Raw genomic sequence first — 25147 nt, 5'->3', positions numbered from 1 at the left:
CATCCTGTGTGACCGTAATAAGACAGATACAGAATCAGATATGTCAGAATACACTAAATGTGTTTATTTATAAGTTAAACACTTATTCATTATTATTATTTGTACCTAATCTCCTTTTCTATAGGACTAAATAATGCCTATCTGCAGACATGACACCTTAAAAGTCTTGAACAAACTGTGAAAATATGCAGCTTTTACTGCTTTGCCATGTACCTTTTTTGGCACTTGGAAAACATACTTTACGGTTCAGTAATTTGTCCGCGGGAGAGCTTAAACTTGTATATACAGAAATGGACTTTCACTGAAACCTTTATCTCTGAGAACAGAGTTATGTAATGAGTTCTACAGATCTCTCTACCTGAGAGGATATTCTGTCTGTGTCTATTTTACATGTTTTGTGCACGTGAGATCTCTTTGCTCCGCTGTTTTCATGGCTCTAAACCTTTGACCTAGTTTGGGGCTGAGTTCTAGGAAAGCAGAGCAGTACCACAGAACTGTGGCTTGTTTATCCATGGAAGAAGGAGCCCAGACAGGGAAAGAAACCCTATCTGCACCCCACCTGCCCGCAGAGCCCCTAACGTTCCCTCTATACTGTAAGACTTGACAGTCTTCCATGGTGTGGGTCCTCTATAACAGCTTATGTGCACTCTGGTAAACAGATTATTCCCAACGCCAACACCACTGAACATTGCACCACGTTATCAGTATTTTGCTATTTTTCACTGTCAGTTTTCTTTACAATGATTAAAAGACTTTATGAGATTTTACAAAATGAGATGCTAATGCATTTTGTGTGTTTGAGGAATGCCTTGAATTGAAAATGACTCTTTAAAGCTGGACCAACCGCTGGGCTTGGCACAATTTACGAGGTATAAAACTGGGAGCAGCAAGGAAAATAGTTTTAAAGCCTTCTATAAGTCACAAGAACCTGCATAGAGAAGCTTTGAAGTTGCTTACATCCAATTTAATATAAATTCACAAAAGAGTGTCTTAAAGATTCTTGGCCCGTGCTTTTAACAGCTCTCTGAGGAAAAGTCGGCAATTTCACAATGCCAGAGGCGACATTCTTTGGCGATATGATGTGGGAATATGAATCAGGAGGGTCTGTATGCACGGACAAAATATAAGAGATGTATGTGAGACTAGATAAACAGGGAAGGAAATCTCAAACACAATTTTCTCATACAGATTTTTCTGTTTTAATTCAAAAACTTTATTTAAAAAATGTGCATTAACATTGCATAATATTAACAAGGTTACAATATCATAACATATCATAAGAAGGTCCGACTTTCTCCGTGGATAGTGTGGAATCTTAAAAACATGACGCGCTGATTTTTGTGTGCAACATGAAATACAATGAGAATTGCCTGCATATTAAAGTGTCTGTGATCACAGTTGAAAAATCAGATGAGATGAGAATGTCATAGATTTCTGAGTGACATGAGATAGTTTTCTCCCTTTTAGTTGAAACCAAATAACATATTTCCTTTTAAAGCACCATTTACCCTTGAAATATTTACCAAGACTTCATTTCTTTTTCCACTAAAATGAAAATTATTTTCATAAAAAGTGGAGTTTACTCTGTGTGCAGTTTTCTATATAACTTCCAGCAGCAGGGATTTCCTGTCGTTGGATTTGAGCTCTCTGCAGTTGCTGAAAATGTTCAAAACAGCTGTCTCGATAGAGAAAAGGTGCTCATCCTCCACCTCCGGACAGTGGTGCCTCATAAATTCTGCAAGGCGGACCAGGTACTCAATGTTGTGGCCGGTGTTGCCTCTGCAGATGGCAATCTGGGCGGCAATCTCCACGTCCGAGGCCGGCCCGAGGTAGATGGGGTTGTCAGGTGTGGCGATGTAAACAAGGGACAACACTGAACCGTGACCCTCTTTAGGGATGAATTCCACCATCTCTGTTATGTACCCGCCCAGGACAACCTCTCTCATGTTTAAATACTGAAGAGACGCTTCGACCTGGCACTCAGTCACTTCATAGGCCACGCCCCACGTGCAAGCCTGCAGAGTACAAACAGGCGGAGGTTGACACAGTTTGCAACACTTGGCCTAAATTCAAAGCAAAAGCAATGCTTGTTTTGACATTAAGTCAGGCAGGTTTAAACTTGACTTTGTGAACATATACAGAGGGAAAAACCTAAAAATAAAACTACAGTGTTTTGGTTTGTCAAACAACATTGATTGAGCCTATAGGATGTTATTTTATGTCCAGTTTTTGCTTGATCCAGTGCCAGAATTTAATAGAAATTAGAACATTAAACTGTAGAACAAACAGTAGACAGCCAGTAAATAATGGGTTTAACATTTTTCCCTGTTTATCATGCAACAGTTACAGTTTATTGCAACACATCACACAAAAACTCAGAATCAGAAAGGTGGAAAGATTAAAATAGCAAAGTGGCTCTTTAGTGTGATTGGCCGGTTAGCTAATTATTTTCTGGGCTCTTAGTGGTAGGAGCAGAGTTATTACTTATTATTTGTTTTTATTTGTCACGTGTATTGCAATACATCCGAGAAGACCAGTGACTCACAGTCAGACATTCTGAGTAAACAGAGCCTCATCGGGCTTGTTGTGCTGACATTAAAAGAAAAAAAAAAAATCCAGATATTTTTAACTTCACACATCTGATTTTAGTTCCTTCTAAAGTCTTTTTCCAAACCTAGTTTTAGTTTTACTTTTTAAGGATTATAGAAACACTGCTTTACTCACACATTCAATATTTAAGTGGTTCACTCACCTCCTCATCTGCTATTAGTGTGACAACTCTGGCTGGCTGTAGAGAGAAAGGACACCGACATTGAGAACTCAACAACCAACAAGAAAATGCTTCATACTTCACAACAACATACTATACATCTAAAAATGCACGAACAAACTCCTGAAGCGATCAGAATCAGCAGTGTGGCTGCAAATCTCACCTTTTCCTTGTCCCCTCGATGAAAGTCATCTCCGTGCCAGAACCGTCTCTTGTATCCTCTAATGTACCCTATTTTTCTTCTCTTGTATTCAAAATCGGGTTTCCACACTAGGGAGCCATAGCCAAATATCCACAGGCTGCTCTTTTCCTTTATAATGTCCCGAGGTTTCATTGTAGGCACTTAACTTCGTTTGGGAAAAGAAAAAGGAAAAAAAGGTCCACAAGGAGCTGCTCGATGTTATTTCCAGTCTTCTACGACCTCATAGAGTCTCATACATCAGGCTGCTCCTATATATAGATATATAGATAAATAAAGTGCTGAAAGGAGGAACCATCGTTCACGTCACAATGAAGCGAGGCATCAGTAATTAGTCAGTGTCATCAAAATGCACAAATACTGTCCATTCCTCCTTAGTATACCGACGTGCACACACGTGTATTTGTTGATCAAAGTACGTCAGAGAGACACGACCTTGGCCAATTAAATAGAAGGGGCGGGGCTCTTTTGTAGCGACGCCTCACCTAAGTTTTGAGTCGCTGCGTATGAAAACAGGCAAGCACCCTGTGCAGGGAAATAAGAAGAATAAGCAGATATATTTTAAAGAGAAGAAGAAAGAAACTGTCTTTGTTTCTAACGTTTTAATCTTTATGAGGACTTTCAATATACAGCATAGGGTCTAACTCATAGTGCAGAGGTAATCACATTACCTATAAATAGCCGGGACTGTTATATCTGTGCTCTCTTAAGCTCATTAGGTGTCTGTGTTCTCTATAGACGAGCTTAACACCTCAGTGGCTGATAACTGAGATCAGTTTGTCCTCTGTAAGTCGGCGAGGATGATATTTGATGGGTTAAGAAAGGAGAGAACTACTTTCTTGTTACTTCACATAAAACCTACTGCCACCAGGTGGTTGTGAAAGACATGGCTCTTTACTTGAGAGAAACATCAGCCTGGTGCTTTGATATTGGCTGTAGGCTGGGTTAAGTAAGTAAAGTGTTAGATCTCCAAAGAGACGGTGCAATTGTTATTAGTCCCTGTGTGCATCATGGAGCCTTGGCTGTGGGGCCCTTTGTTTGCTGTGATTATGCTCCATTAGTTCGAGGACATATAGACTTTCTCACGCACTAGTTTTGCTGTGTTTCTCACACCTTTCACCTTTCAGTCAGCTACAAGAATCAGTTATTGATCATCATAGACGCAGATATCAAGAGATGCAGCAGTTTCAAGATCCATTTAAGCAGAAAAGACACCAAGGACTCTTTATTATGACATACAGACTTTTAAATATATATATATATATATCTTTTTGTTTGAGTATTTTCTTACATTTCCTGCCAATTACAATGCTGCCCACTGAATGATTGCTAGCACAATGATTTCATATCACGCAGACACAGATCTCATACACATAGTATCATCAGAAGAAGCTACCAGGCCAAATATTACTGCATCTATAGACAATGAAGTCACTTTCACACCAGGCGACACAAATAAAGCTTCTAGATGATTCCAACATTTAATTTAGGATCTCTATTCGACCAGATGGACACTCAACCGACGAAGACCGACAAACAAACAGTGTACCAGATATGTAGTTCTTGTTTCTTTTCATAGCAAAAATAATAACAATACAATAAAAACACCAAAAAAAACCCACTTTAAAAATATATTCACCTTTGCGAGGCATCAACTTAAAAACAGATGTACAAGTCATACTTCTAATCTCAACATATAAATATACACTATATACAAAATAATCTTATAAAACATAGAAAGAGAAAAATCAGTGCTTCATATACTTAAATTACTAATGAAATACTAATCTTACAAAATAACATTATTGATTCAGTAATTTCCATTGAAGGCGTTCTCGGTACGATAGTCACAACACGTATTTCTTTGTCTTTATTTAAGGGGGATTTTGCATAAAGTAAAACAAGGCCTTATCATGAGTTTTCCCTGCATGGCGCTTTAGCATATTGCATCATTTGATCTTTCACTGTTACCTCTATGGGGTTGTGCAAAGAAATCAAGATAAGCAGGGCACAACAGTTCCCTTTAAAAAGGGGGTATAAGGCTTTGTGATCAAGGCTGAATACATTCTTTATAAAACGGATTGAATTTTCAAACGATAATCCTAAACATCTCTCAAAAATGAACCGTTTTCAGTAGTTTTCTTTTTTTTTCAGTCCCTTTTTCTTTTCTTCTTTAGCACAATGCTGGTTTTTGTTTGCATAGCGCGTAGCAGGTCGGATGAAATGGAAAAAAAGCTGGCTCCATCCACATTCCCGTTGGCGGTGAGTTGATTTGTTTGATTGCCGATTACTGCAATAAGATGGAAAGCGTCCATCGGGATAGCCCACTTCTTCCAATCAGCATGCGGGCACACGCATCTTGGCCCGTTGCCCTCAGAGGAACTTGAACAGAGCGGACGAGGCTGCGAGAGCGAGCCTGATTAGCTCATTATTTCCCTTTTTTAAAAAAAAGAAATCCCAGTCTTTACATTCGCACATAGACTAGTAGCTTTACTTCTATTGCATTCAGAGAGCACACAAGCTCTATCCAGTTATCAAGTTTTCAAGAGCAGCAACTTGCGTTTAAATAAATCCCAGTCTCTCCACACTTGTAAACAGTCCACAAGAAATCCAATGTTGACGATGAATAATATATTCCATTTATTATACCTGAAAGAGACGGAGTCCAAACATTTAGTGACAATCACAGCAAAACATGCAAGATCTAAATGACCAGTTATTAAAGGGCTGGAACAAGTAAATAGATTTACCTCAGTTGCAATGATGCATTCATTTTTCTCTTCTGCTATTACGAAGACAGACTGGTACATTGAATCTCCAGAAGAACTTATTGTAGATATTCTACACTCTGGTCTCTCACTGTAAAGACACAACATGTCAGGCACACGGCACAAAAACAGGGCATGGTGGTATAAGTCAACATATGCATCTCTTCTCATCCACCTACCTGTACATTCTACTTAAATGTTTCATGTCTTCTATTGACTTTTCACAGTTTTCATCTTTGTCCACAAGGGACAGTTCATCCTTGTACCTCGCGGAGGGTTTATAGTCCAGGTGATAGTGGTTGATGTATTTGTGATTAGACTTTTCCCTGGGACAGTCCACCTCCAATTCAAACTTTTTATTGGTGTTCTTGAGCTCTAGAGTAGAGATGAGGTTCTCCTTCTGAAGGTCAACCTTGGAGAGGTTGTTCATGGTGTCCGAGTCCTGCTCCTTATCCTTCTGCTTCTTGATGTGCCCCATCACTGCGACTGCCATGCACAAAAGCACCAGAACAGCCACTATGCCCACACCCAAAACGATGGCTACCAACTTTTGCTTTTCACTGGACTCCCAGCTTATTGTGGGGCTGGGGGTGTTGGCTTGATGCTCACTGTTGAACTGGCACTGAGGGCCACTGTAATGGGCGGGGCAGATGCAGGTGGACTGGCCTTTGGCTCCTGTGGTGCAAGTCCCCCCATTGAGGCAGGGTTGAGAAGCACAGTGATCTGTGGGCTTGTCGCAGTGGCGGCCTGTATACCCAAGAGGACAGGTGCAGGTGTAGTCATTAATGCGATCTATGCAGGTGGAGCCATTTGCGCAGGGGTTTGCGGCGCACTCATTGACGTTGATCTGGCAGCGCAGTCCCGTGAAACCTGAGCGACAGCTGCAAACTCGGAGGTTACCGCGGACCACGCAGTGTCCACCTGTGCAAAAAAACACCATCATTATTGATTATTGCTGATGTAGAAATACAGCACCATACATGCTTTTGCAGTGATGTGCGTCTGGTGTCTTACCATTGGTGCATTGCAGTGAGGTACATTTGTCCACTTTCTTCTCACAGTTAAGTCCAGTGTATCCTGGTGGACACTCGCATGTGTAACTACGGCCATTATCCCTCTCTTGGCATGTGCCACCTTGGAAGCATGGTGTGTCTGCACAAGTGAGCACCCTGTGTTCACAGTGTTGTCCTTCGAATCCCTGCGGACACTCACACCTATACCCATCCTCAGAGTCCTGCAGGAGAAAAGATATAAAGTTTATCAAAAAAAACCTCAGTGTCAGATGTTTTTTATCACATCCTGTTCACGACTGCCCCAACAAACCCCATTATCCTTAGACCAAATTCTATTTACAGTACATCGTCTGTGAACTGGGTCATCCACTGACTTGACAATCGATAGCATCCTCCTGGACTAGCAGATAGACGGAGGCAAAAACAAAAACAGGAAAGCCTGTGTTGTGGGAAAGGAGAGAGAGAGACTTCCGGACTCACCAGGCAGCGACCTCCGTTGTGGCAGGTCTGCCTGTCACATTCCCTGACCTCCGAGTCGCAGTTAACCCCGGTGAAGCCTGGCAGGCAGGTGCAGGTGTAGCTGCCCTGGCCTGTGTTCAAGCACGTGGCCCCGTTTGCGCAAGGTTTATGGTGGGTGCAGTAGTTCAGGTCTGTAAACAAACAGGAGGAAACGTGACTATTGGAACCAAAAGGAGGGATTGCATCAAACGAGCCACACATTTTCAGCTTTTTGCATTATCCTTTGAGACAAAGACGTCTGGAGTCGCTTTCTAATTCACTCACCTTGGTCACAGAAGATGCCCCCCCAGCCTTCTTTGCAATTGCACTGCCAAGCCTCTTTACAGGTACCGTGTTTACAGGACGGATGGAGTTTACACACATCACAAAAGAGACCCTGCCAGCCCTCTCTGCATCTGTTCATACAAAACATAATACCTGGATCACACACAAATCAACTTTCATCTGCTCACTCACATACAAGAGCTACAACAAGCCTGACAAAAGGGGAACAATAGTGAAAAAAAGGTCCTTTTGTACTTATTAAATTCTTTATATCTCTCATGAGTAGGGTTGACTTTTATTTACCCTTTTCGTTGGCTAATTCTGGAGGGACAGCAAACCAAAGTGAATACTCACTTGCACTCTCCAGGTAATGTGCAGTTTCCGTTCCTTTCATTGCAGCCTTCAAGACAGATTGCTGAGAGAGAGAGAGGGAGGGGAGGGGGGTAATTTAGTTTCATTAACTTATTAGGCAATTATTAAAACAGTATTTGTTTATTTATATTACTCGCCGGTGTATCAATAAAAAAAACCTATTTCCTGTTCACTGTCGCGAGGCACATTGATTTTCCGTAATTTTAAATTTTAAATTTATTTATCTTTTGCACTGTTGAACGCGTGGTTAGAGCGGAGCAGATGTTTGCTCTAAAAAAAAAAAGAAAAAAAAGAAGAAAAAAAAGCAGGACAGCTGCCCCATTGTTACGGGCGCACTGTTCGAGCCCCGTGTGCAGCTGCCGCCCCACACCGCCTCCACAATAGGGCCTGCAATTTAGTGGCGCGTGGCGGGCGATAATGCCGCGATTAACCCCGACGCGTGCTGCCGAGCGACCACCGCCCTGGATTAAATCGCACGCGCCCAGAAAGAAAGCAGCATCAGGTTGGCTGTTGTCAGATTTCACCTGAACCTCACTTGTGCGCAAATTGTGCCCTGCTTCCTCGCGTCACACGCACACCTGTGATCATGTGGCCTAACAGGTCATTTAATATGGGCCAAATGAAGTCAAGAAAAAGAAAAATTGGAAGCATTGAGAGAAAAATAAATGTGCACAACCTCCCTTATCTTCCTTTGTAAGTACCTAATACGCGCGATAAAGCTGTTAATGGCCTGTTTTTTTTATGCTTTCAGGCCTGCTCCCTTTAGGACTAATGGGCAAGCAGCCTTCCTGAAATCTGACTCATGACCTTTTATACAAACAAAGAAAAGTGCCCATATGGTGTCTTCACTCTTGCTTACGTTCTTGGCAGTATTCTCCCTTCCATCCCGGCAGACAGGCTTTTTCCCCATCAGGCTTGCAGGTGAAGTGGCCAAAACGGTCGTCTCTCGGAGCGCATCTTTTGTTACAAGTGGCCCCGTAGTAATTTTCATTGCAGATGAACCGGTATGAGTACCGTAGCTCCGTCTGCCTCCCGCTGAGCACATCCTTGGACCACTCACGCCCTATTCCCAACTGCCTTTGGATGGAAAAAGAACTAATCAAGAATTCGGGGTTGGTGGTATCTGTGAATAAAACAAAACAAAACATTTAATCCTATTTAGGCCACAAACTGGATCACATGAGGGACTGTTTAAAATTTAGGCTGCTCTATGACGTTAATACATCTAACAATTATTAATTTTAAGACGATACACAATTTAAGAGGCCTACTTAAAAGGCCTCCCTCAAATTCCCCTTGCCGTCACTTATCGCCATTATGCGCCCCGTTCACAGAGATTAAAAAAAAGAAAAAAGAAAAAAAAAGGTGTAAAATCCAGGAAAAGGCTGTCATGGGACTTTTGGCAAGGCTTCAAATTCTCACTTAAGCGATGTACACTTTCCCATGCCTGCCAAAAATAAACCAAGGGAAGTACGATTGTGTTTGGCGAGATTTGATTGCAAAGGATTGTCGTGTGACTCATGACATCCTAACAAACACGAACCCATGACGCTGAAACGCCAGATGCGTTTGCCAGCACTTCATACGTTCATCACGTTTCTGATAAAAGCGGACTTTTCAGTAACAAGTAAAGCAAGTTACACCCACAATGCCTCCCTCTAGTGGCGAAAACCCAATAAGCATCTCCTCACCTCCGGGCTGCTCCGCTGCAGCAGAATACCAGGCTTCAACAACTAAGGAGAAAGCACCCTGTGGGGACAAATGAGGGAACAGTGGTCACAAAAACAACCTGAAGATCTCATATCTTTAGCTTTGTTTGGATGAAACAGGGGTTTGGGGTCCGGTAAAGGGGCACAACACTTTACATATATATAAAAGAAAGCAGTTACACTTAATTCAAATGATCCATGCAGCAGATATAGGGACTGGATTGTGTCATACATGAGTTTGCATAGTTGAACTCTATTCTCAGTTTTAGGCAAAGGATAAAACAAGTCCTCTGACCCTTAAGCGTAGTTTAAATGGCACAAAAACGTTGCATTTAATTGGTGTGACAAAAACTAAGTACTATATGCAAAATATATTTGAGAGTGTTGTTTGGTAGAAGCATTTTTCAGCACTTATCAGGTGGGAAGAGCGCATTTTTAAACGCGCGGTGTAGATTTGGTTTGGTTTCTGCGTAAAAGCGTCGAACGAGTGCGCCCGACAGGACAGGTGCTCTTACCGGCCAGGTGAAGTTGAGCGGCAGGCGTAGCCTGGCGTCCGGCCGGATGCTGAAGGAGTCGGTGCCCAGAACAGGTGTGCTGGCGTTGCCAAATATGCAGTTTCCAGGTGACACCTCCTTCTGGAAGTTCTTCAAACAAACCTTGAAATAAGTCCTGCAGCCACTCATGCCGCAGCTAAGCCCGTTTGCCAGCAAACCTTTCGTGTTCTGAAAATGATTCAGCTCTAACTCGAACACACCCGTTCCGAAAACCTAGAAGGAAATAAAGAGTGAGCACAGAAAAATACATTTTCCCCAAATATAAACGCAAAGATTTAAAAAAACAAAGATACCTGAGTAGATACTGTAATAACTATTGCGAGGACAGATGTGAACCAAACGGCCATCCTTTAGTTTTATGTGCGTATCCTTAAAAAAACAGTTTGTCCTCCCACAAAAAAAGACGCTCCTATTCCAAAAATGCAGTGATGATAAAATAAAGTGATCAGAATAAATAGAATCCTTTTTTTTTTCTTTTCCTCCAAAGCCTGTAGGACAAGATCCAGCTCCACAATCCGTATCCAGAAGAAGAAGTTGGGAAAAGACCGAGTTATCCGTGTGCTTGAGGTTAGACAAATATCAGTAACGTCAATATCCACAAGTGAGTCATTCTGCGGTCTTTATGTTGCCCATCCATCGTGCCGGTTAGTTGTTGTTTGAGTTTGCTGTGCTGATGTGAGCCTTGTTTTGCCAACAGTGATGCGGGCATGTGGCGGAGCATCAGCAGCGCATAGTGACTCCCAGTGAAGGATGCTTGACGTCCCTCCTCAGTTTTTATACGCCGTTACAGACAATGTCAGTGGGTAAACACCGCCCACTCCCCTCTCCACTTTTTTTTTTTTTTTTTTTTTGGTGTGTGCGTGTGTTTCTCTTTCTCTCTCACACATGGAGTGTCTTTAACATGTATAATGATTTTTAGAGGAGTTTGTTGCTTAAAATAAGCGATTTTCTGTGCTTTTATACGCTGTTTATGCCTAAACTAAAATTCAACAGTAGGTTTTTTTTGGGGGGGGGGGGTTCGGGGGGGTTGGGTTTCATAGCGTTAATATAGATGAAGCTTTCAGGCATCCAGAATTTCTAAATTCACTGTTGCTGTCTTCAGGGGTCAGTGATTGTGTCTCTTTGTTTTCCCCTGTGTTTATTTTAGAAGATGGAGCAGGAGACAGCCCTCCCCTAAATGGATTTAAATTTTAAACACGTGGTGTCACTCATAAATCAGGTGAGGAACCCACGGTTTTTGAGACCAAGACCCTCATATAAAGTAAAATATTAAGTCCATTTCTATAAATGGGCAGTTATCATGTGAAGCGCTTATGTGCGGACAAACACAAAGCTGAGATTGTACTCCTAGCTGAGCACTGTTTGTTGAACTAACATCCACATGGCAGCTGAAAAAGTCTTCTTCTTTCAAGTGTGTGCATAAATGTTCCAAGAGGGAAAAGAAAAATGAACTCAAAGCAGTATATGAAGGCGGCAGAGCAAATAAATTCACACGCCATATGCAATTTTATCTCATGAAAACTCACGCTGAGCGCAGGCATTGTTACCTTTATCACCCCTGCAGCAGGCCAACTTGTCTGGGAGGATTTACAGTGAGGGAACAGGATTTAGTAACCGTTCCCTGGCCATGAAGGTGTGTGGCTGAACGGCTCTCCTGCAGAGATGACATCATCTCTGACCCCCCCCCCCTCCCTCCCACACCTTTGACTTATAGGTTTGAGGTTCCACTTTTGGGCAGAGACAATGGACTATTGAGTTTGGAGGAGTGTGAGTAATAGACCCAGACATCTCATACTTCTCCTGTATTGAAGCATTTGGCGTTCCCACCATTGACTGAATCACACAGATCCTGTGGTGGTGCATCAGTGCAGCCTCGTACAGTGCCTGCTTTAAACCGTCCACTCTTGCTCTGCTTTGTGTCAAAAAGGACCCAAATTTGCTTATCTACAGGGCATCTCGCTGGTATATATGGCTTCCACAGACTCTAGAGCCTCATCAATCTCTTAAGACATGTGTAATGGTGTGCCTGCCTTCCCTTCATACACATCAAAACACCCGTACACTTTAATATTTGATGGAGTCTGGCTAAGGTTTCTCAAGTGCAGCTCAGGTTTCAATTCCTTGTAAAGTAATTGGACTGTGCTAAACAAGCAGCGATTCTTGGATTGGAACGTCTTGGTGCAACACGAGTGAAAACGCTGGCTTGGACGAGATACGGAGAAGCGCCTTTGGGGTGATGCACTCACCAGACTTTGTTAATATTTACAAATTGTGATTTTATCACTGTCGTTATATTATTATTCTTACTATTATCTAAATGGGGAGAAACCCTGACCTCGATTAATAAGGACATTTTAGTCCTTAGCTCTATGAGTTATTTACTCTTGGCCAATGCAAACAATAGTATAACAGAGTCTTTTCTGCTGTGCTGCTCTAGTATAAACACGGCCATGGAAACAGACATCGGCCCACCGCAGTTTCATCTGCGGCCTTGCCTGGGACATCATTTTTCTTTGTGACAGTATTTTGTAAAGCCGACTCGTGATTGTTCTATGTATATATTCAGCTGGCATCCAAATCCTAAAAATAACATTTTGATTGGAAAATGAAGAGATATGAAAGCGGCTGCTGACTCATTTTGGACTTATTTGGCAAGCTGCTATTGGTGAGAAACTGCTTGATGCAATTGTTTAGTTCATTGGAAGTCTCATCTATTCATTCATTTTGTCCCTCTTGCTCATAAGTTATAGATTTTAAGAGGCCGGCCATCATAATAATCGTTTAATCCAATCAGGTGTGCACTGGTTGTAGGTTTATAGAGGTCATTATATATAGAGGTTGTTTTTTTGTTTTTATTAATTATGTGTAAGGATATGAGTCAGGGGATGCTTACTAAAAAGTATGTGACAACTGACGCACCAATACACTGTTATTACACTGTTATACTGTTGTACTTGTTATTTACAAAACACATCAAGCTTATTGTGTTCCTCATAAAGTTAACAGGGGTCAAAGACTTTCTTAAATCAATTTTTCATTCGCTAAATGTCACTATGTATTTACTGTAAATTTGCACTGGACAGTGAACCTTATAATACCTAAGTGAAAATTCACTTGACTGATATGAAAACATTAAGCTCAGTGAGGTCATGTGTCAGTTTTAGATCCAGTTGGAAGCATTTTTTTCTTTTTATTACATTATTTTGTCTCATTATACCACAGTCTTGGTCATTGTTACAATAGTATCAACAATCTGGTAAAGTGCAATAGAAAATTAGGTACAAAGCTAACAGATGGCCCTCTTTTAGTTCAGATATCTGGCCTGTTTAATGCGCAGCAGTTTAACACTTCTTTACAGCACATTTGATCTCTATGCCCCAATCTGTCCGGCCAATCAATGGGGCTTTTGATGTGCGCTGCCAGCGGATCTGAGGCTTCTAAGCATGCTGCACTGGGAGGAGAAATCACCTGCTGTTGCAATTAGAAAAACAAGGGGTGGCTCCATTCTCTCACAACACCGTCCTCAGCCTAAGCAGCTCTTACTCTTACACTAAACATACAGAAAATACCCCCTTAAGGATACAAACCCAAATTGTTTAAACGTTACTGTAAGTGTGGGAGACTTAAAAAAAATTTCCAGAGAGATTTTATGTGCTTACGCCAAAGATTAAATGGTTCTAGCTGTAGAGAAGAAAGCATGATTGTGCATGTCTAGCATGATGAAGTATAAATCAGCATGATTTATGTGACACTTTTGGACCTGAGAGTCATTACTGATCAGCTTCTGCATATGTTTGCAAGTTTTTGAACATATGGCCTAAATTACCATGTTAAATATTGCTCTGCATGTCTGTTTTCACTCAGTTTAAACCTTCAGCTTCAATTTAAAGCTCCTGACATTGTGGTTGCCGGTTTAATAAGAGCCCGAGGGGCTGTTGTGGAACTTTCCAGCCACCATCTTTCTACGCTGTTGACAAAACAAAACCATGCCAGCAATCCTCCACACTTGCACCACAACCATCAACACTATGTGGTCACTGGCACCACGTCGTGAACCATGGAGGTGTCAATAAAAGACTTTTGGGTTGCTGAAAAGATGTCTGGTAGCTAAATGGCATCCTGCATGCCTTCAGTGTATGATTTATGACTCAGGACCACGCCTTTTCAACAAGTTCCGCTCAGTTTAAAGCGCTTAAAATGGACCAGATCATGTGTGTAACAGCTGTCTGTGTGCTAGTATGCCCCCCCCAAAAATGGCATAGCACACCACTCTCCCACCATGAAGGGTCTGTGATTATTCCAACCACCCCCTCAATGTTCAGTATTGATCCTAACAGAACAGCTCCGCCTTTGACACGTGCAGGGATGCTGGATAATCACCGCATCTGTCAACTTAAGCTGAGCAGTGTCATATCCTGCTGCATTTTTAGCAGATGCATTTCCCTTCTGCCGCTGTATTTTTTAACCATTGTCCTCAAACAGACAATAAATATGAAAAGGACACGGCATGAAAGCCAAACATGTTTTTGTGTCCAGGCAGTTGTTGCATGATTACCAGTGCAAGGATAGTTGTTTGCGTGGAAGAAGCTACTGTAGCCTTGAGGAAATCCTCCTTTCCCAAAGTCAAAGCATAATTGCTTTACGCAAGCCAAAACCGCACAGCAGGAAGAGGAAAGAGATAAATGGATGTGAGGGAAGAACGTGCTGGTGTGAAGAGGGTTGTTAAAACCACAAGAGCGAGCCAATCGGGGAGACCAGAGTATGAATTGGTGTCCCACAAATCACACACTAACCTCATTATTATTGGGGAGGCGAGAACAGGTGCATTAACCTTAATGTTCTGTGCAGTACAAGCTTTTTAATGGTTCTTATTAAACCCATATCACTGAAGTTACTGGGCTTTGAGAATCGGGAAACTACCATCAAAGTAATTGGCAATATTAATCTTCAAAGATGCAAGAGTTTTGGCCTCAGTGTCACCGTAGGGGAAATTCACAGTAATCACTGAACACCATCAGCGTGATTACCGTCTGGTAATTTCACCTTGGCATGCCACGCTGTTAGATGCTGTGATCTTGTGTGATAAGGGTCTGTGGTTCTGGTTTAATTATCCAGAGACTTAATGATCTCTTATCTGCTGTTCTTCCTCCACTTCCTGAGCGGGCAAGGGGGGGGGCACATGACCTCTAAAGTACACTACACTTTATTATTGTTTATTTATATAGACGGACCTAGGAATATTTTAGGAGGGTCCGTTGTTTTTTCCTTTGACGATTTGAAGTTCCTAGTTGTCCTTTTCCTTTTCGGTGTATGCATGAATAGTTTCCTACCTTTGCTTTCAATTTCACAAACACAGATTCCTGGGAATTTGTCCTGCTGGAAGTTACATGTGGGAGAGTTATGTTTGTGTGCAACGCACTGAGATGTGTGGCTTATTAGGCGAAAGGCTCAGGTAGTGCGAGGCCTCGCTGTGCTCTCTGGCCTTACCAGAAACTATCAGCGGCCGTCAGAGTGAAATGTGACCTTCTGTTTGGATTCTGTTTAATGAGTTGAACTGAAGTTGACCTCATCACTCGCTGTGTATACACACACACACGCGCACACACACAGACCCATCTCCACTCTGCAGGACAAACAACAGATGCAAACCCTTTTGTATAAAGTGATTGTTATCCACGTCAACTTAAGGCTTGGCCGTGATATTAACAGTAGTGCAGCGCACAGATTGCACATGTATACATTTGCACGTCCAGTTTGTGTTCCTGTGGACAGTGAATTAGTGGGCGCCATGCCATGTTTGACATGATTTAGGCCCAATTCCATGCTCACCCAGCCTCAAAATGTGACAGCAGGGGCTTAGAGGGTGCTTGAGTCTGAGCACGGTGGTCAGAAGTCTGTGCGGAGCCTGTTTGTCCAGTAAAGGCTCATTGAGGTTGAATTCTTGCAGATGAGCCCGTGTAGAAGGGCTTCATGTTTACAGTGATGAATATGTTCTCACAGTGTCTTACTAATGGGCTTCAGCAGTGATACACCACTGGGCCTCTGTTCTGATGTCAGGCCTGTTGCGCGAGAGGCTCCCTCGCTGCCAGGCCCTAATAGCTATGGGCTGTTGTTCCAACTTGACCCCACGAGTCCCAAGTTGCCTCCTCTGATTTGCTTCTTACAGGCAATTTTCATATCGCTGTCCAATATCTGACATATCTCAAGGTCTCTATTCCTTCCAGACCAAATTCATACAAAAGATCTCATACTTTTAATATAACCTAATTTTAAAAATGCATCACTCTGCTTTGATTGCATTTTAAAGAAGTAATTTCTCCCTTATGTGGGAAACCCCCCCCCACCCCACCCCCCGATGCAAATCCAGAGGGTAAAAATAGTGATTCCTCACTGTCATTTTGTGGCGTAGTAACGGATTGATGCATTTGTAAAATACACAAATATGGATTTGCAATGTTTTTGTTCAACACTGGCACATTTCTGGTAGATTTAGATGAATAATTTACTGTACTGTGCAAATTAATCTTTCTGCACAGAGTTTGTGTTCTCATACACTCCACAATGATTTAGTAGCGAGGGTGATAAATGACACTGATAGCATATGTGTAGACTTAGCACATTAGGGCTGTAATTTATTTATCTTGCTGCCCAGCGCTGTTGGAGTGGAATTCTGAACACGTACCACACATTTCTTGTAAATGGGATGCCTCTACCAAAGTAATGGTGAGTAAAATGCATCATTTCTATTTTTCAAAGTGACCAAAAAGGAAAGATCTTTCTTTAGAAATGAAATAAGATATAAGATTGTATCTGTCTGCAACTTGCATTGGTGTGTTTGCTTTAATGTAATGAATGAATTTACAGCGTGTCAAAATATTATTGTCGGAGCAGATAAGCCTACCCTCAATCCATCTATTAATTCTCTACTGCTTATCAGAGCCCAGGGCAGCAGCCTACACAGAGCTGGCCAGACCTCATATACCTCCACCACCTCTAGTTGATTCACCTCTGAGGATCTAAAAGCAATCACAGACACAAAGCTATATGAAGATTATGTAACCCAGCTGAGTCTTTCAAGTGTCTGATAGGATGCTGGCTTGATGTTAGCCTGTCAGACCAGGTGTATATGGGCTTATATGTGCATTTGTGTAGCTTATTTGAAGAACCAAAGCAAAAATGTATTGTTCGAGTTGGTGTGCTGGACCATTAAGAACTGAATGCGTGGTATCTTTTAAAGTTTTACATCCTCAGCAAACAGGTATTAAGATTTAATGAGATCTTTGATCTTTGAGATCTTTTCTTTGGTCGCAGAGGTAACAAGTGTCCACTGGTTACTTTGTGTCACCCACACTGCTAACAACCATTACCCTTCGCCCTCCACCTCCCGCCCTCTCACCCTCACCCCATCCTCGGCCTTACCCCAAGCCTGGGAGCGGAATTCTGGGAACATTTTTCCATGTGAAATGCCGAGGTCCAGTCAAGGGGTGTGACGCCAGTGCATTGTTCCAGCAGCAAAAAAGGAACCGCTTGTGATGAGGCCAATTCCTGTTGGTCCCAAAAAAACAGGCACTTTCTCACACTGACTTCCTTCCTCATTGGACAGCACAAAACAATCCCAGACCAACCAGCAAAGTGAAAAAGAAAGAAAAAGAAGGGGGAAAAAAAGAACAACAGTGGAGGTAAGCTTTTGTGGAGAAGTATTCTCACCCTGTGCAGGTTTTGTGGCTCGAGCTGGAAACGCACGACTGTCTCTGCAATCTCCAAAATTCACCTGTCTGTCCCAAAGGTTATCTTATCTTATCTTATCTTATCTTATCTTATCTTATTGAAAGGTGAACGTCCTTTATCTGCAGACACAGACCCCCCCACAAAACAAGCTTACATTATGCAATCCCAGTGGCAAACAGCCCGTATCTTATCTTTACTGCGTGTGTGATTGCTATCACTTCAGTGAAACCTCTGTGCTTCTGCTATTTACTGTCCCGCAATGTTTACGTTTAGCAGGCAGTAACTGTGGCTGAATTGTGATTCGACCTGAAACTCAGTAAAACTCTGCAGCCGATTGAGAAAACACAAAAAGGGCTGGCGATCGAGTGAGAAGGGCAGTGGGGCTCTACTGATTGAGCGAGCAGGACTCAGGAAGCACCTGCCTGCGTAGAGAGCTGAGCATTTATCTGACCCTGCTCACATCAGGTGGTTTCCTTGTTTACGTTATCTTCGCGCAGCTCCCTGTGGCCCAGCCCCTATTGGCTGCCCCGAGCCACTCCTTTTTCCACCGCATTCATTGATCTTGAGAGGGCTTGCCACTTCCTCGTTTCTCCTTTTCCCACCAGCAGCAAAGAAACTCACCCTTCACCACCCTGGAGCTCGTTGGCAAAAAGACACACTAGTTTAATAAGCTAAAAACTCCTCAGAGCTCCTGCCTGACCTCTCACCTCTGTCCTCGCAACACAAACATGGCAGCCTTGAAGACTGCTTTCCTTTTCCTCTTCTTGCTTATACTTGGGCACAGTGAAAACAACTATACTCATCAATTAGCCTGACTGATAACCCTGATCCTGCTGTCCTCCACGTCCCCTGTATTGCTCAACCTTAACCCAGCTGGAAAGATTTAAAGACCGATCTGCCTCGGGGGTCAGGGGCTTTACATGTTTCATCCACTGGGTTTCTGGTGGTTCATTATTCCAGGAATTCTGTTGAGACAGTGCTCTTCCTCTTTTGATGAAAACACGGCAGCATTTTTAATAGTAAAGTAATTGAGCTGTACTGCCTGCTCAATGTTTCCTTTTTCCCCTGTTGATATAATTATGGTTAAATTGCTGCTTGGGATTCATAATAATGACTGCAGGTGGGCCAGACACAGGTGCTGTGTGTAATTACAGTGTACATGAGATCCAGAATTGATTATCTGGGCTAAATACATATAATCAACCTCAGCAGATGTGCATCTAAACTGGTTTATCAAATGCTTATTGTCACCAGGAGGAAAGTCCGAGCATCGTGTGTATGCGTGTGTGAGATTGGGAGACACTGGCAGTGAAAACAGTCTCTTGTGTGGCTGTGTGTATGTAATACCCACCCACACATGGCCACAGATTCCAGCTTGTTGCCCCTACTACCCTGTTGGAGTATTTGTCCTGGCAAGGTTTTAGCTGATTGTCACAGTTAGCCATAGCACAGTGAAAGATGCTATGCTAATGCTAACCTTTAACCCCTTTCATACTATTCTTGTAACTAGAAAGAAAAGACATGCGTTCAATATGAGGATGTTCATTTTTAGTGGTTAGCCTGAAGCGAACTTTCACACTGCTGACATTTACCTACATGGTAAGCACCCCCCCTCTCTCTGCAGTCCTCCACATGGCCTTTCATGGCCCTGCTTTCCTTACTATCTTGTTATCTCAGCAAGTGTTTCCTGCAAGCACCTAGCTCTTCTCTGGGACATGTGGTAGAGCTTGCGCTGTGTTACGTCCACGAGGTATTGTTCTCCCACTGTTTGACCATCGTAAATTAGCTGGAAACGATTTGTCAGACATGGGGGGGGGGACCAGGAAAGGGAAAAAAACAACAGCACCATTAAAAGGGCCCTGATGTGAACCCCAGCATCGAACCATACGCGAGCAAATATGTTAATGGTTTTTTTGAATTGCTCCAATTCAGGTTATTCAGAAAACATCACCCAGAGAGAGGAGGTATTTAACATTTTATACTACACTCCAAAGACTACAGTTTCATGTTATTTTCTTTTCTTTTTATATTCACCCCTTTAAACCACAAGGTCAAGTACAGCGCATAGTTGGACAATAAATCCCCCTTCCTCCTTAATCCAAAGGATAATTAAAATATATACATATATTTGAGCACTGTTTCCATGTTGCATAAATAAAAAGTGTGTTTATTTGAAATCGCTGGATGAGCCACCCCTGTTTATTCCGCAGGCTGTTTTGAATTGACTATCAACATGTCCCACTTTAATGAGGGAATTCCTGTACATCAGAGGATGTCTAACGCACATCCTGGCTCGTAATCATGCTCTCACCTATATCATCAAAGTCCCACAGCGAAGCCCAATTCGAGGAAGGGGGTGAAACATCCTTCTACTTCTGAGGTCTCATGGAGGGAACAAGGGAGGGAGCTGCGGGATCTCTGATAGTTGACTCTCTATGAAATTGCCTCTCGTGACCTCAAACAGCAGCAGAGAAATTTTGAGCGACAAAACTATGTCATTCTGTCAAGATGTACCCTGTACCGTGTCCCTGGGGAATCTGCTGTCACAACCAATGTTCCCATGGATAGAAAGGGACCCCTCGGGATCCGGAGATTGACAGCGAGCATAGTGGGACCAGGAATTAAAGGTCTCTAAAGAGTCAAGAAGCTAGTCAGAGTGGCAAAAATAAAAACATGCTGTAAAGTATGCTCTGAGCTGTGACATGGGAACCTCCCACCCTAAACTATGCCCCCCCTGGACAGTGGGGGTTAGGTCATACATGAGGCCCAGTTTGCAGCTGGCTCGCTCCCGCCCTCCCTCCTCATGCCAGGCTGAACTATGCTGGGAACCAACTAAGTTAAGCACAAAACTTGATGCTAGTGGACCCTCGCATGGCTTTTTTGATTTAAAGCCAAACAAGTAACTGTTTTACAAAGTTGCTTTGATAAGGAAATGTTGCAAGGCGAGGGAAAAGAGACCCTGGCAATCATCAGCAGCACGAAAAATTACTGCAATTCAGTAGGAAAACAACTTCCCTCACTGTAAAATAACATTATTCCTGCAAGGAAAGCAGAGGGAAGTTCCTCCCTTATATAGGGAGAGGATTGTTCTCCGACTTTGATTGTTTAAGCGAAGCTAAATGTGTTTGCTTTAAATTATGTCACAATATATCACAGAAGTGCTTCTAGTTTTGTACAGGAACAAATATCGCACGCCTCTTTTGGAATGAGCGTGCATTTGTTTAGCTCTGCATCTTTCGATTTCCTTATCTGAATGCATTAATCCTTGGGGACACGAAAAACACTACAAACTGAAGCCCATCGGCAGAACAATTGACATACCGAAATTTTGCAGAGTATATTTTGGCTATTTTCTGATTTACTTTAGGATTTAGGGTTTTTTGGCCATATCTTTACTTTATCTAAACTGTCTTTAAAACCTTTTTATTTTTTTTACATTGTCCTATTTGATTTGCAGAATTAGAGCACATTAGGAAAGACAGAAAATATCAAGAAATATCGAATAACCTATTTCAGATACTTATTGCCACCGAGACCCAAAAGAGAAGATAGCCACCCTCTGCTCTCCTACGCCAGGCCTATTTTGACCCATCATCAATCTCCTTTAATAGCGGTTTCCATGGCACTCTGTGTTCTGCAGGAGAAGATGGCAGGATGACAACTTTAAAGTGACCAGTGTTTTGTGTGATGCTGGACAACGCTGCAAGCAAACATCGATTGGCTCCATTCCCTCTCCTTTTGCAGCAGGTGTGTCTGCCGGAGAGACAAACGGATTCAAATTGAACAGGATTGCTGATTTGGCTCGGTGCTCTTTGGGCATCCCACGCATGGGAGGTGGAGGGTTTTTAAGTCTCAAATCTGGCCAGATATCAGAAGGACTGCAGATGCAAAATCTGGACAGAGAATAAAATGTAAGGCACTGAAAGAGTAAAGGAAAAAAAATCAACAAAAGATTTAAGGTGCTGTTTTTTATGGGTTAAAAGAATAGTTTAATATATTATTTTAGAATATGTTCATATATTTTCTTAGAAAAAACAAAACCTTTAAACTAATCAGCTACAACATTAAAGCTACGTGCTAAATTCTGTGTAAATTCCCTATTTATATATCTATTTATATACTAGCAAATCACAAGGTGCTTTATAATGCAGGGCAAAAAACCTGAAATAATACAGAGAAATCACCAACAATCAAATGACTCCCAGCAACAGTGGGAAGGAAAAACGTCCTTTTAACAGGAAGAAACTGGCAGAACTGAGCAGCCAATCAGGGAGGGGAACCAATCAGGGAGGGGAGGCCATCTTCTGCGCCTGCTTGAGGGTGAGGAAAGGAAGACAGGACAAAAGAAATGCTGTGGAAGACAGCCAGAGTTTTACAACAACTAATGATTAAATGTAGATTGGTGTATTGAGTTAAGAAGAGACACTCAGCAGCCTAGGCCTATTGGAACAAAGCTAAGGAAGGGTTCAGGATCACCTGATCCAGCCCTAACTTTACCAAAAAGGGCAGTTTTAAGCTTAATTTTAAAAATATAGAGGATGTCTGTCTCCCAAATCCAATCTGGGAGCTAGTTGCACAGAAGAGGGGCCTGAAAGCTGAAGGCTCTGCCTCCCATTCTGCTTTTAAATACCCTAGAAACCACAAGCAGCCTGAGAGCAAAGTGCTCTTTGGGTTCATATGGTAGTATGACGTCTTTATGATAAGAATGGGCCTGAATTTTTATGATCTTTTATGTGAGAAAATTATTTTAAACTTGATTCTAAATTTAACAAGAAGCCAGTCAAGAGAAGCCATTATGGAAAAAATATGCTTACAAACTTTCTACCTTTCAGCCAGGCCTACGTCCACTTCAGAATCACCAGCTTTCATAGCATCCTAGGCATTAGATTGTTGGGGGAAACCACAGGAAGAACTAGGAACCGTCATCTGGGATTTGATACTGCTAACCATTGCATCACCGTGCCACCCAGCGGCGTGTAACAGCAGGCCGCAGCCTGATATCAGACTAGCTTTGACCCATTAAGGAATGGACAATCGAACTCTGGGGATATCTGTGGTGTCTGGACATTGGCAGCAGATTGGGGATGTTTGTGGTGTCTAGGACATTGGCAGCAGATCATTTGGGTTTTGTGGGTTGTTGGGTGGGGCATCTACGCAGACACTTGATCACATTGGAATCTAGGGAGTTTGGATGCCAGATGAACTTGGAGATTTTTTTCCTTCTTTCGGGCATTATTGGTTAGTTTTTTTTAAAGTTGTGGATGGGATAAACTGTGCTGCCGGGAAAAACATGTGGGTGGAATTTAAAACCAAGCGAATGCCACAATCAAAAGTTTTCCTGTATAACAGTGCGTTATAATGCCATGAGCAGTGTTCTTCAATTTAACTGCCAGTGGTTATTAACGTTAAAGCTTGTCAGTGTATGTTTTTTATAGTAAATATCATACTTGCCTCAACTTAGGACAAAGACAGAAAACAGAGCCTGACTCTAAAACATGGTATATTCTATAAATCTGGGTTGTGCAAGTACAGGCGATGGGTTAAACAAGTAAGGTACAGGAAAACATGTAAAATGATGAATATTAGAGGTGCCTGGAGGCAAATTTAGAAAGAGACAGCCTTACTGTTTTAAGTCATCATGCCAAATTGCCATCACCTGGCTGAAGCTTCAACTCTTTACCCCCTTCAAAGCACTCTAAGAGGAACAGCTGAAGCTCTTTTCCAAACTTAGTGGTTCTGTCATATTTTTAGAACCTGCTCATTAGAATAATAGGACTGGATGTTCATCAGAAGTTAGTGAGGATATGTGAGCATATGCAGCAACCTTGGAAAAACCCTTAAACCATTCTAATGGTCATCAAACTTTATTGGTATATAATGAGGTGTCAAAACCGGTCACTAAGGGTACTGGTGAAGTCGTCAAATGTAATCTTTATGGGGGAAAGAGCTAAACTGACATGATAGTGGTATAGATCTTGTTATCTATCTATCTCAAAGAAAGGATAATTCCAAAGTTAAAACAGAGAAAGTTCTACATGTTGTGCATCAGAAGTTAGTGAGGGTGGCATCATTGGCTTCTAGTTTTCAAGCCACAGGAAATAGTCCTTGCATAAAACAACAGGGCCACATACAGGGCTGGTTCCTGTTTGTCCTGTTGGAGAGAGTGGCTCCTGAGTCTATGTTGCTGCTGGTATCAGGGCACAAAGGGGAAGGAGGCCTTCTGTAGACAACATGGCTCCCCTGAGACAATAATAGTATGTCCCCTGGGGCTGAGGGACATTATGAGAACCTACCTACCTTGTTGAGTATCCTGAACTGAAGTTTAAATGGCTATCATTAAAAAAAAAAAAAAACATCCAGTTTTCTACACTATCTAATCATCTTTTAAAGAAATTTGCCATCATCATGTACAATAAAAAAATGTTTAAGAAAACCCCACAGACAACATAGTGTTGCTGATACAACACTATGGTGATACTTGGGACTCCTGCTGTAGTTTTGTCTGTGACACAATTCAAATTGGAAATTGTGTCATTTTCCTTCCTAATCTACACCCACTTCCCCCCACAATATGGGTATCATCCCCTGGTATAACTCATAGAATTGTGAGGTTATGTCGCCGTCAGACATCACAATGTGCATTGTTCTAATGGCTGCTTCTGGCTGACAGCCCAAGAATAATAACTGAAAGACTGATACGTGAGTGATAATCTGAGAAGTGAAATATGTTCAGCTATTCTAAACTACAATGGGCATGCAAGGCCCTCAGTTTTTGCTGAACCATGTGTGTGTATTTACTGTATTTAAAAGCATGTATGACCTGGACTACAGACGATTTGCTTCTGCGTCCAGTCACCGTGTGACCCATATTGCCTTCTCTTTCATTCTGGCCTCCCCACAGCTACAACCGATACCACTACCTGTGACCAAGCAGCCCCCCCACAACCCCCACCCATCCCCATCATCGACCTTCCTTTTTCACATTAAAGTAAAACCTGGAAACCATTTTGCTTCTCTTTTTCCTCTGGAGCCCTCATAATGACAGGAAAGTGCTCTGGCCCCAGTGCCACAGAGAGCAAAGGCACAAGCTTGATGGGAAACTGTAAGCCTCTGCATCAATTTCTCCTTTTAGGGCTCTGTGAATTCTGTTACACCCACACTCTGCAACCATAAATTTCAAAAGATTAAATAGCATGTGGACCTTATCTTTATTTACACAATATAAAATATTTTATCTACGTAAGGGAAAAT

At 42.2% G+C, this 25147-nt stretch overlaps 2 protein-coding genes across 2 annotated transcripts; both read right to left on the bottom strand.

Annotated features, from left to right (window-relative positions):
* Positions 1-1185: 1185 nt before the first annotated feature.
* LOC116322328 (glutathione-specific gamma-glutamylcyclotransferase 1-like) lies at positions 1186-3369 on the bottom strand. The gene is made up of 3 exons (XM_031742366.2): positions 2934-3369; positions 2753-2788; positions 1186-2015 (listed from the first exon to the last, which is right to left on the bottom strand). The coding sequence occupies exons 1-3, from the start codon at positions 3102-3104 to the stop codon at positions 1599-1601; spliced, it is 624 nt and encodes a 207-aa protein (XP_031598226.1). The 5' UTR covers positions 3105-3369; the 3' UTR covers positions 1186-1598.
* A 797-nt stretch (positions 3370-4166) lies between these two features.
* Positions 4167-10901, bottom strand: LOC116322345 (delta-like protein 4). The gene is made up of 11 exons (XM_039603757.1): positions 10462-10901; positions 10130-10381; positions 9597-9654; positions 8765-9028; positions 7888-7948; positions 7534-7664; positions 7231-7400; positions 6752-6971; positions 5917-6658; positions 5720-5828; positions 4167-5618 (listed from the first exon to the last, which is right to left on the bottom strand). Exons 1-11 carry the CDS (start codon positions 10513-10515, stop codon positions 5613-5615), a joined length of 2067 nt encoding a protein of 688 aa, XP_039459691.1. The 5' UTR covers positions 10516-10901; the 3' UTR covers positions 4167-5612.
* Between the last annotated feature and the right edge of the window lie 14246 nt (positions 10902-25147).

This window comes from Oreochromis aureus, linkage group 19 (genome assembly GCF_013358895.1).
Source record: "Oreochromis aureus strain Israel breed Guangdong linkage group 19, ZZ_aureus, whole genome shotgun sequence".
NCBI classification, from domain to species: domain Eukaryota; kingdom Metazoa; phylum Chordata; class Actinopteri; order Cichliformes; family Cichlidae; genus Oreochromis; species Oreochromis aureus.
The sequence above is the reverse complement of the archived record's forward strand: the minus strand, read 5'-3'. Positions and strand labels throughout refer to the sequence as shown.

What these genes read in the sequence shown, in the direction of transcription:
- LOC116322328 (XM_031742366.2), bottom strand. Translation starts at nt 3,104, where the DNA reads ATGAAACCTCGGGACATTATAAAGGAAAAGAGCAGCCTGTGGATATTT. An exon ending in ATCGAGGGGACAAGGAAAAG is followed by an intron (nt 2,789 to 2,933) that starts GTGAGATTTGCA and finishes TTCTCTCTACAG; the next exon opens with CCAGCCAGAGTTGTCACACT. An exon ending in CACTAATAGCAGATGAGGAG is followed by an intron (nt 2,016 to 2,752) that starts GTGAGTGAACCA and finishes TGTACTCTGCAG; the next exon opens with GCTTGCACGTGGGGCGTGGC.
- LOC116322345 (XM_039603757.1), bottom strand. Translation starts at nt 10,515, where the DNA reads ATGGCCGTTTGGTTCACATCTGTCCTCGCAATAGTTATTACAGTATCT. An exon ending in CGCTCAACTTCACCTGGCCG is followed by an intron (nt 9,655 to 10,129) that starts GTAAGAGCACCT and finishes TTGTCCCCACAG; the next exon opens with GGTGCTTTCTCCTTAGTTGT. An exon ending in GGGCATCTTCTGTGACCAAG is followed by an intron (nt 7,401 to 7,533) that starts GTGAGTGAATTA and finishes GTTTGTTTACAG; the next exon opens with ACCTGAACTACTGCACCCAC.